Genomic DNA, 11627 nt, shown 5'->3' on the forward strand with positions numbered 1-11627 from the left:
ATGCCCTGAGGATTTAACAGCAACAACAGAATTAAGAAAAATGACTTTTCCTACTAGCAATACCTAATTTGCTAAAAGCTCAGACGCCTTATTTCAATTGTTTTCAATCTTAGTGTACATCACATACTCTAATTTGGGAGTCCTTTCTCAGAAGAGAGAGTATGTGTGAAGACTGTGCTGTTGCTCATTAGCCTCTGAAGACAAACCTGTAAATCTGTGAATAACTACACAGCACCAATAATTTCTGTCATTTAAGTCTTCTACTACTGTTGTCTTACTAAAGCTATCAATATAAGCCACTATTATACCTAAGATTCTTTTGCCAGTGACATTAATTTTATATAAGCCTTTGATTTTGTTAAAAATAAAGTCAAGAACTTCCTATCCTGAAACCAGTATGCAATATGAACATGGGAAATGCAGCAAAAGAAAGTAATTTTGCCTCATCTTAAACCCACCATGTAAAAATGCTCCAGTCGAATTCCATATACTATTTGTAAGGCTCTCATGTAGATCATGTGCAAGACTTCAGGCTACAAGAGAAAAACAACTTTTAATACTCTGATGCATGACTCGACAGCTGAATCACCATCATCTGATATTGTAGACAATGGATGCAAAGAGAAGAGTAACAAAGTTACTCTATCTCTCTTGAAATATTTCTTAATTTTTCCAAATCTTAAAACACATATATACTTACCAGTTTGCTCAGATATAATAAGTGGTCAATAAGATCAGTTGTTTAAGCTTATATACAGAATCCAATCCAAGCAATCCATCCACATTAGGGAAGACGGGTTAGTCTTTCAAAATAGACTGCAGGCATGGGGCAAACATAACGGCACACTGAGGGTGTATTTTTTTTTTTTTTTAAAGACCATGGGCAAACTTATTTCACACTTCAGATGTTAAGGTTTCCTGAGAGGTTAAAGTTTAAGTGAACACTATTATCCTGGGGGTATAAATTTAATAGAGTAGCATGGAATTTTCAAAAGTTTTATCTTTTAATTCAGCAGCTGCCAAATACTGGCCTGTAGAACCTGTTCTGACCCATATACAAGTTCATTTATTCTGAGATTATTCCTTCCATTTTAAAGAATTACAAAGGGACTGAGATCAAGAAGTTTGAGTTCTACATCACTAAACCAGGTTTTATTATGTTATTACTTCAAGACCAATGCAGGAAAATGGAAGGAGACTTTGGGATTTTCTATGACACATAAATAGTTCATTTTTGCATTTAATAACTAAAGAAATAAGAACAAAGCCTGTCAAAACAAGTCAATCCCCCCCTTGGGGCATAATGCAAGAAAATTAATCCATAAGTTTCCAAAGAGAATTGTTTCTAAGCACTTTTTATGGTTGGAAACCACTTGGAATAGGTTCCTTCAAATCCTACCAATAAATGATACACTCAGACCACCACTACAATAATAAAAAAAATTTAATATACTTTAATAAGTCTATGATTTAGAAGTGTTTTTTTTTAAGGAAACAACCATATTAAGGAATTGAATTCCTAATGGAAATGTAGATGTCACCTCACATATAAACTTAACATTATTTTAAAATTACACTTGGTGAGAGATTGCTTCTGGATTAAAATGATTGGCCCACATCAAGTAGTAGGGTACATGCCCTTTTGCAAATACTATAGGCCAAGTAGTTTCATTTCTTTTTAAATACCATCATCCACATGGAAACACAATCACATTGTACCTTTGGATTTGGATAAAGATCATTCTTGGAGAGGTTTTTACCATCAGCTCCTGTTAAGATTTTGTTGCGAATATGAATCACAATCTCAGCCACATTATATCTGGGGAAAGACAAAGTTTCCATCTTGGGAATCTCCTAGTCTGAAGGAAGAAAAAGCAAAGATCAGAAACATGGACAACTAGCTGTTCTCTTTATCTGGAAGCTGATAAATATAAGCAAAATTAACAAGCTAACATTGAACTATTCATAGTAGTGTTAACTATCATCAAACATCCTAGTAAGATAACACAAATTACATACATATGTATATCCTAGATTGTAAATGTGTATATACATGTATGTATTCTGAAATATCTTTTATTCTGAAACGGTTTTCTTTCTCTAATTTCCTAATGCTCTTCTCTTTCATATGGGAAAGAGGACTTTGCTCGAATATACGTGAAAATCCCTGTTTTTTCTTTGTTAAATTTGGGGGACTTAGGGTTTAACAAGATTGGTCTTGAGAATTAATCCTCCAGGCAAGATATATAGGCAACAGTATCAGCAGAAGCTATATATAAACAGTACCAACATAAGGATAATCAAACTGTACTCTGATCTAATATCCTATTTGATGTACACATAGTGAGATGGGCAATAAGATTTAAGATGCACGTAGGAAGAGAGAGGGGAAAAAATACAGTAAAAATAGAATGCTGTAATTGGTAGGAATTCCAATCACCAGATAGATAACTTAAAACAACAACAACCACTTTCCCCTAATGTCCTCAGATGTGAGATACTCCCACCTGTGTCCCCCGACAGCAGTCGTTGTCACAATTTTGCACCCCTCCTGCGGGGGGATATCTGGGTACGTGTGGCGACATCTTTGGCTGTCAGGACTGGAATGGGGGTGCTACTGGAATCTAGTGGTTCGAGGATCATGCTGCTAAACAACCTACAATGCACAGGATAGTGCTCCCACCTCCACTGCAGCAAAGAATTATTCAGTCCAAAAGTCAGTAACGCTGAGGTTAAGAAATCCTGTCCTAGAGCCTTGCCTTTAACTGTTGTAATAACTGCCACAGTGTATTGTGAGGTTTCTAGAACTCTGACACTACATTCTGAGCCCCCGGAAGCTGACACCTTTGCATTTTCTTCTTATTTCTAGCCGTGCCCGGCAGGATAGCAGTAGTAACAGCAGGAGCACCAGCCATTGCAGCCACCGCCTCTGCGTCTCAGTTGACAATATCGGATTTATTACATACAGATCACCTGTTCTGTGAGGAAGTAGCATAATTCAAGAGCTCCAATGTGAATATACTCAACGTTGCAAACAAACTGAAATGACCCACAATTCCGGAAATCCATTTCTTTAGGTGCCTAATATTTCTTAGAATATTATAGTTAAAAGAAGCTTCGGCAACTTGCCTAATCTCTGATAAGTGTAGAAAGCCATTCTGAAAGATGACCGACAAACAACTTGGCACTTCTGCGTGAACACGTGCAAACATCACAAAGTTCACTAACTCTCAAGGCAACTTTTTTCCACTTCAGTATGGCTTTAATAATTAAATAACTCTTTCTCACACTGTGTAGAAATCTGTTTATTGTAATCTTTACCCACTGGTCCTATTTCCAGTCAACGCAACTACAAAGAAAGTATTAATTTCTGTTTACATGACACCACTTTTGAAAATGTGAAGAAAGTTATCACATCTCTGCTTAGCCATCTCTTCTCTAAGGTTAAGTATAATTTAAGTAGAACCACTGCTTATATGACATTATTTTAGAAACTTTACCATTCTACTCAATTTCCTCTACAACAATTTTGTCCATGTCTTCTTAAAATGTAATGCTCAAAGTGAACACAATACTCCAGGTACGGTTTGCCTAGGGCAGAATATTAATATAGTAGACATTGGCCACGCTAATCTAGTCTACAACTGTAGCACTTACTGACTCTGTCTCTGTTTCTCTCTCTCACACACACACTCACACAATCAACTAAAACTCACAGAACTTCTTCAATGTGACCCATTGATATCAAGCCAGGACTTCTCCATGTTTTTCTTAACATAATTATTTGAACCTTAAGCAAGGATTTGCACTTCCCATTATTGAATTTTATAATTTTATACTTTCATTCCGTAGTCAGCATCTTTCTGACTCCAGATCCTGACGCCTCACATATTAAATGTCTTTTTCAGCATAAATACACATTCCACATTTTCATCTAAGTCATAGATTTAAAAACCACTGATAGAAATACTTGGCCAAAAGATTGTAGAAAAAGTCACTTTTCCAAAACAAGCTACATCTGGATCAAAGATTATCACAGTAAGGGTGCAGCTGGTTAAGCAACGGACTCCTGGTTTCGGCTCCAGTGATGATCTCAGGTTGTGAGATGAAGCCCCAGGTCAGGCTCTGCGCTCAGCATGGAGTCTGCATGGGATTCCCTTTCCCTCTTCCCCTCCCATTCGCGCTCACTCTCTCTCCCAAATAAATAAATAAATCTTAAAAAAAAAAAGATTATAAGAGAGAAAGAGTAGGTGTAAAATACCTTCATAATCATTACCGCACATCCTTCTCTAATGTGTCTTGCACACTCTATCAGATTAATCCTTATAAACACCGAATGCATCATGTAATATCTTTACAAAAATACTTCAATTACCCTACCCACCACATCAAATTCAATTTTTTCTGTTGGTTTCTAAAACACTCCAATATTTAATAAATCAATGAATTTTCTGTTTCAAGTTAGTCTCCTCCAAGATGTTTCCCAAACTCCCAATGCTTCTTTTTGGAATCATCTCCCATATCCAATTTCTATCTTTCTTTGATAGTACAATTTCAATTCCAATTCATCTTTGGGAGGTGGGGAAAAAGGCCTTCCAACTGAACAGTATGAGGTCTCTAGTGGGATAAAGCATATAAACAATCTAATAACATGTAGAGTGACCCTCAGACCGTCTAGCAAATAGCTGGTATTAACTGCTAATTATCCCTCTGATTTCTTTATATTTGCAACACTGAGAAGCTGAACAGAGTAGATGTTGAGAGAATATCTGTTAAATCATACACACTTCGTTTTACTAAAACTAGTTCATGAAAGCAAAATTCCAGGAGGCAAAGACTAAACAAAAACCACCTCAATAAATTAAGTAAAAAGTTTCCTGAACTCATTCAGGGAAAATGAACGTGCTATGCATGCATAGTGCCACATATTCACCGCTCTTTTCCTTTGATTCTTAGATTAAGTATGATATCTTTGATCTGGCTAAGCGATGTGTGAGCAACGGAGATCTGTAGAAAGTTGACGAGCGTCTCAAACCTATTGCCTTCTAAATAAATGGGTTAAAAAAATATAAATACAAGCTTCAACTGGCCAGCTTCAGCCCAAGTTTCTTCTCACACAGTCTACGTGGCAACAAACACTCATCATTTCGCAGGAACTAAGCTCAGGTTGTTTCTGGGACCAACACCAAGTTAAAAGAACCCTATCTCCCGGGGGCTGGCTTCTCCAGCCTCCTCCCCAGCGCTACGCGCAACGAAAACACTGCCAGGCCCGGCGTCCAGGCTTCTGCCCGCGCCTCCGGAGGGACGGCGCACTCAGGCTCCCGTCCTCCCGTGTTTGGTCGCGTTCACTTACCGCGGCAGCCAGCCGCCCGCAGGAGGGCGAAGAGCTCCGGAACTGCTGCAAGCGAAGTTTGAAGTCAACAGACATCAGCCGTCAACGGTTGTGTCTTTTCAAACTTGCCGCCTCCTACTGGAAGTCCCGCCCCCTCCACCCAGCCCACTTCCTGCGCGGCCGCGGCGCCGGGTGCCGGTAAGGCTCAACAGACCCGAGGCGGGTGGGGCTTGTGCGGCGAGAGAAGGCGCCGGGCTCTAGGCGGAACTGTTTTTTGCGGCGTTGGCGTCTAGTCGGACCTGGATTCCACAGGAAGTGGGAGCGCGGCGGTTTGCCGGAAGGGCTGGGAGTTCCGGGAACGGGGTTGCTGCAGAGTTCCTCCACATCGTGGAGGGCTCCCCGGGCCCGAGGTTAAAGGAAAAGCGAATGGAGAGTTTCTAGAGACTTGAGCTAAGTTCAAAGTGAGAAGGGAGAGAGGGTGTGGGGTTCTCCGTGGGGCAGCGTAAGTCCTAGAGTCCCAGAGTGATGATACTAATACGGATATTTTGACATCGAGTATGAGCGCACGGCTTCTGTTTTAGGCTTCATTAAAAGGGGAAGGAAGAGGGGGCGAGTAGATACTGTCATCAAATGAGGGATCTAAGTCAGAGAGACCATGCAGCTGGCCAAGGACGCTCACAGTGTTCACAAGTAGCACAACCAGGATCCAGACACAAATCCCCTGATTCTGCGTTGGTAAACACGACTCCGAGAGGTGAAAGGTACCCAACGGTTCATCCGGCCAGAGCCTTTCACTTTTACAGGCAGGCAAACGGGGGCTTGGAAGTGATTTGTTCCCTACTGTGCAGTAAGCGGCACTGTCCAGAGTAGAAGCCACTGTCCTGATTGAAGCTTTTCCCTCCCTCCGGGCATCTCTCCACAGTAGCCAGCAAGGCAGGTGCTTCCCGACACGGACTGTTCCCCAAACGTGCACGTGCCCCAGTGAAGGGCGCTTCGTACATGATCGCAAGTCAGCGTCCTGCAGCGCAAGACACGAGCGAACTAGTGTCGGTGGAGAAGCCGTGAAGTTTAATTTGGGTTTTGGGCACTAGAGGACATAATGGGACCTACATCTGACTGCAGGATGGAGTATTAGTTGGTGAGGGTTCTATGTTGGATGGAGAGTCTGGACTGAATAAAGTGAAACATCATGCTAGAAATACTGTGCTGGAAGTAGACGAACGCTGGTGCTTTTTTGTGCATATTAGTAGAGAAGTCTATACCCATTCTAACAAAAATACATTTCATATTAAATAGTTTAGGTCTTCTCTTGCCCTAAGTCCATGTTCTTAGGTCAATCTCAAAGTCAGAATAGTAAAACTCAAAAGTAGGTTAGGAAAGTAGAATTTTAAAGATCTCAGGGAGTCAGGAAAGGAGAGAAAAAAGACCTTTCATTGGCACTTAGCCAAATCAACTTTATTACTTGTGCATACTTATCCTCCACTGGAGCACATCTCCTTAGAGGCAGGGAAAGGGGGGACACCTAAGGATGGAGGGCACAGCTCTGGAATCAGTAGCTGGATTTAAATCTCCAGTCACACTACTTACTGCCTATGTGGACTCAGGCAAGTTGCTTAACCTAAGCTGCTTTCCACTTAGGCAAAATGGAGAAATAGTCCTCTTTGATTTATAGGTTGTCATGAAGATTAAATGAATTTGTTCATGTAAAGTGCCTGGCAGAATTGTGAGCATTCAATAAGTATTAGCTGTTATTTTGATTATTATTTGTATGAGGTCCCTATGCACATGGTAAGCGCTCAACAAATGTCTGAACTGTTGAGAGTTCAGACAAGAAAAGAGTGATCTATATGTAGGCCAAGAATAGAATGGACCCAATGGGAAGAAAAATAAGACAATTCTTTAATATAATGGTTTAGTTGGGGGATAATTTTACCATCGATATGGCAATCTGATAGTTAAAAGTATGAAAGAACTAATGGATATTTATTGAAATTATCTCAGCTATAAGGGTAAGCGTGACTTTAAAAATTCAGTTGCCTATTACAGGGCAGTGTGAGGTAGAGGGCGGAATGGCAGAAATTTCAACTTAGACTTTCTAGAGTTTTAATCATCATCCATGAAGACACTAACTGCAGCAGAAAATTGAACCTAGTATTCTTTATGACTGTGGCATCTAATTTTTCTGCACCTGTATACCCTCACATGCTCTGTATTTGCCTTCTATTTCATTTTCCCTGTCAGTCCTCAGTCCATTGCCTCCCTTCCCAGCCTGGACCGCAGGGTTTATCAGCATCCAAACTTCCTGTGTCCAAGGCCTCTGACCCAGGTGCCTGTCAAAACTGTGACCCTGAATGCATCCCATAAATCCCCAGCGTGGTGCCCTGGAGGAAACAGTACATAGGGGCGTATGACACATTTGTGGTCTCCAGCTTCATCTCACCTCCTGCTTCTTGACAATCCATTAATTTATCATCCATCACTTTCCTGTCTTAGAGCTTTCAGTGCCTTACAAACTATCCCTTCCCAGCCTCAATTCCCGTCTTTATTAGAAGGTGCCCAGTGTAGTCTGAAAGGTGTTTTTCAAGCACGTAACACACATTCACATGCATCTGCAGTTTTTATGCCTGTTCCTGATCTCATTTTAATTTCATGTTCCCTTTCTAGATTGCACTTTAGAGGCTGGATGACAGACCTGTAAGGACTGAGCAGACCTTTGAGTGACATGATGCGGATGCTCAGTGAGACAATGACAGCCTGCAGCTGGGACTTTACCTTTAATGCAGGTGGTGCTCTGTGGTAGCTTGTGCTTTGGGTTAAAACAAATCTCTTTTTAAAGTGATGGGTTCCAGGGGCACCTGGGTGGTCATTAAGCGTCTGCCTTCAGCTCAGGTCATGATCCCAGGATCTGGGATCGATTCCCGCGTCAGGCTCCCTGCTCAGCGGGAAGCCTGCTGCTCCCTCTCCCACTCCCCCTGCTTGTGTTCCCTCTCTTGCTGTGTCTCTCTCTGTCAAATAAATAAAATCTTAAAAAAAAAAAATAAAGTGATGGGTTCCAAATTGTTGTTTCTGCTTTGTTTTTAGCAGATCAGTAAGGCTGAAAAGTTGATTCACTTGATCTAGGGTGGTAGAAATAGGTGAAAATACGAAGATGGATTTTACTCCCTATTTGCCATCAGGCACCCATGCATTGGAACAGAGATTCCCTACGGGACGCACATGTTTCCAGTAGCCTTGTTTCCAGTTAACTGAGAAAATTCAAGCCATCATGCAACATACACCTTAACGTCCTGCTTCCTCATGCCCCTCCCTGCCACGTGTACCTCCCTCTTATTTCAGAAGATGAAATATACCTCCCTGGCCTGTGCTGCAGATCATGCTTCTCTTTCTTTCTAAACCTCTCAGTTGCATTTGCTACCACTGATCAAACCTTCCTTGAAACCTAACTCCCTTTGCTTCGCTCCTCTCTCTTCTATCTACCTCATACTTCTTAGCTGGCTTTTTCTCTCCCTGCCCTTTAAACAGTGTAAGTTCCAACATCATCATCATTATTATTATTATTATTATTATTATTATTATTATTTTGTAAATTTGTCTTTATTTTCTCCTTGGGAGTATCATTCACTCATTGTTTTAATCTGTTTGCTCATGAAGCCTAAAACAACTGCTGTTCCTGATTTCTCCCTTGAGATTCAGGCTTTTACTTCTATTGCTTCACAAGCTCCTTGGGACCTTTCTGGGTGTAGTCTGGAACCAGGCCCATAGTTGGAGGGCAGGGAGAGGCGAAAGAAAGAGGTAGGCCACTCCAGACGGTAGGTAGCAGGTTGAATAAGCAAAGGAACTTGCATACAAGACTTGTCTTGGGTGGCCACAAGAGCAGATCTCTGCACTTGCCTGCCAAATCTTGAAAGTTTATATAGAATCCATAATGGGGTTCAGTCACTGTATACAATCCAGATGCGTCTCAGCACATCACTCTCTCAAGCCTGTGTCCTTGGAGCAGCCTCTGGGCACAGAGAAGGCAAGCTGGACACACATTCCAAGGACAGGGGAGGGAGAGAGGAGCCTCCAGTTGCTGGTGTCCAGCTCACAGGTCAACCAGCGGTCATGTCCTTTTGGTGACTCCAATGATTTCCTAGCCTTCTAGATAGAGCGACTTGGGAGGGTGCATGAGCCATTCCAACTTTAATTTGTCCCTTTCATTTCCACTATCTCAGTCCTGTCTCTAGCCTTACCACCCCTGCCCACACCCCCAAATTCATCTTGTAAGTAGCAGCCAGAATGATCAGTCCCAAATGTAAATCTGAACGTTTCACTTGTCTGCTTAGATTTCTTCCATCCATCTTTCTTATCACCTCCAAGATAAAGTCTAACTCCATAGCCTGGCATGCTAGGACCTCCATGATCTTGTCACTGTTTATGTTTCCAACCTCACCTCCCATCACACCCACTTCCCGTTCATGAGGCTGTTTTATACTTTGAGACCTTATTTTGTTGACTGTCTGGGCTATCCTGATTTTCTTTGCCTGACTCTTACCTATCCTTACTTATTTTTCAGAGAGTCTTTCAAGAAGTTTTTACCTATTCTATAGTCTGAATTAGTTGACTTTCCTCCTGGCTTTCTTGGCAATCATCTTTTCATTCAAAAAACTTTATTGAGCCCCTAATTTTGTGCCAGACAATAAACTACGTACTAGAACATAATAGTGAACAAAAAAATGTGGTAGAAACCAATCTAACAATTGACCTGACATCTTGTATTCTCATAGAGAAGGGGGGCAAGTAATAAAAACAAATTTTTAAAAAATGCAGTTCAGCCTGATTGGCTCGCTTGAGAATATCTAGGAATTGGCTAGGTTAAACGGGGTTGGGGGGACAAGTGCAGCAGATGGAGGTACCTTCCTAAAGGTAATAGAAAGCTTGAAGGGTTTTGACATGACTAGGTTTATATTTTAGATGATGATTCTGGCTAGTGTGAGAAAGTGGAATTCAAGAGTGGCAAGGAAACCAGTTCAAGAGGAAGGGAAACCAACTGGGACATCATTGTAGTAATCCAGAGGAAACAAGATGGCGGCCCATACTACGGTGTTGCCAGTGTGATGGAAATCGATCCCAGAGGAATTTAAGTAGACATGGTGGAACTTGATAACTGATTGAACGAGGAGGGCAGAAGTAAGAGAAAGCAAGGATAGAGTCTTGTAAACAGGTTTTGGTGAAAACAGGAACTACCATATTTTCTATCATATATTCATAGCCTAGCACAAGTCCTTAGATGTTGTAGATGCTCAATAAATGTCTGTTTCGTGAGAGTTTTCTGACTCCCAGATAAATGGGGTGTCATTCTTTATTTATAGTGGGAAACTCATTTTGGGTGGTGAGCAGTTGTTGAGTTTTAGACATGTCAAGCTCAAGATGCCTGTGAGAGATACACATGAAAATGTCCAGATCCATGGCATTTGGAAGAGATCAGTGGATTCCTTGTATACTTAAAAAAAATAAAAGTTTATGTTATATTGAAATGATCTGTTTTATGTCTGTCTCAACTACTACACAGAGCTGGTTCTTAATGACTTGATTCCTGAGCACCTAACACCACGTCTGGCACAAACTGAGCACCCAGTTAATGTTTGTTGTTGGAATGAACTACCCCTTTTTAAAAATGGTTCATCTAACAGGGAGAAATCAGTCATAGTAGTAGCCTCTGAAGAGGAAAATGGGGAGGGGGTGGGTCAGAGTAAAAGGAGATTTTGATTGTATATACTTTGAGTCTTTATGCTCTCCCCCTCAATGTGCTTTTATTTCTTAAGAAAAAATAAAAGGATGACCAAAAAAGTGTTCTATTCAACTTTTGTGGACTTTAAACTGAAAACCACACTCTGACTGTGGTCTGATTGGTGTAAGGTAGGATAGTAATGCTGTCTGAAATCATGACAGCATTTTTGACCACATCACATTGACTGATTCACAGATTTGTTGGTTTTATCATTGATGCCATTATTCAACTCACCTCATATTATTAATAATATTCATTTCTTAAAAATGATGACTAACCGGGCGCCTGGGTGGCTCAGTTGATTAAGCGACTGCCTTCGGCTCAGGTCATGATCCTGGAGTCCCGGGATCAAGTCCCGCATCAGCCTCCCTGCTCAGCAGGGAGTCTGCTTCTCCTTCTCCTGCTCCCCCCTCTTGTGCGCTCTCTCTCTCTCACTCTCTCTTTCAAATAAATAAATAAAATCTTAAAAAAAAAATGATGACTAACCATGAGTAGCAGGCTGAAGTAAAATTATGAACACACATT

At 41.2% G+C, this 11627-nt stretch overlaps 1 protein-coding gene across 1 annotated transcript in view; it reads right to left on the bottom strand.

Moving 5' to 3' along the window:
* Positions 1–5501, bottom strand: part of NUF2 (NUF2 component of NDC80 kinetochore complex) — a 30146-nt gene extending 24645 nt beyond the window's left edge. Inside the window, exons 1-3 of the mRNA XM_006734512.3 lie at positions 5354–5501; positions 1720–1859; positions 459–533 (exon numbers count right to left, since the gene is read on the bottom strand). Coding sequence (XP_006734575.1) covers positions 459–533; positions 1720–1842 — 198 coding nt within the window. The 5' untranslated portion in view covers positions 1843–1859; positions 5354–5501. The remainder of the gene's footprint in view (positions 1–458; positions 534–1719; positions 1860–5353) is intronic.
* Positions 5502–11627: the final 6126 nt, after the last annotated feature.

This window comes from Leptonychotes weddellii, chromosome 6 (assembly GCF_054177405.1).
Source record: "Leptonychotes weddellii isolate Sample4059 chromosome 6, ASM5417740v2, whole genome shotgun sequence".
In the NCBI taxonomy this organism is placed as follows: Eukaryota; Metazoa; Chordata; class Mammalia; order Carnivora; family Phocidae; genus Leptonychotes; species Leptonychotes weddellii.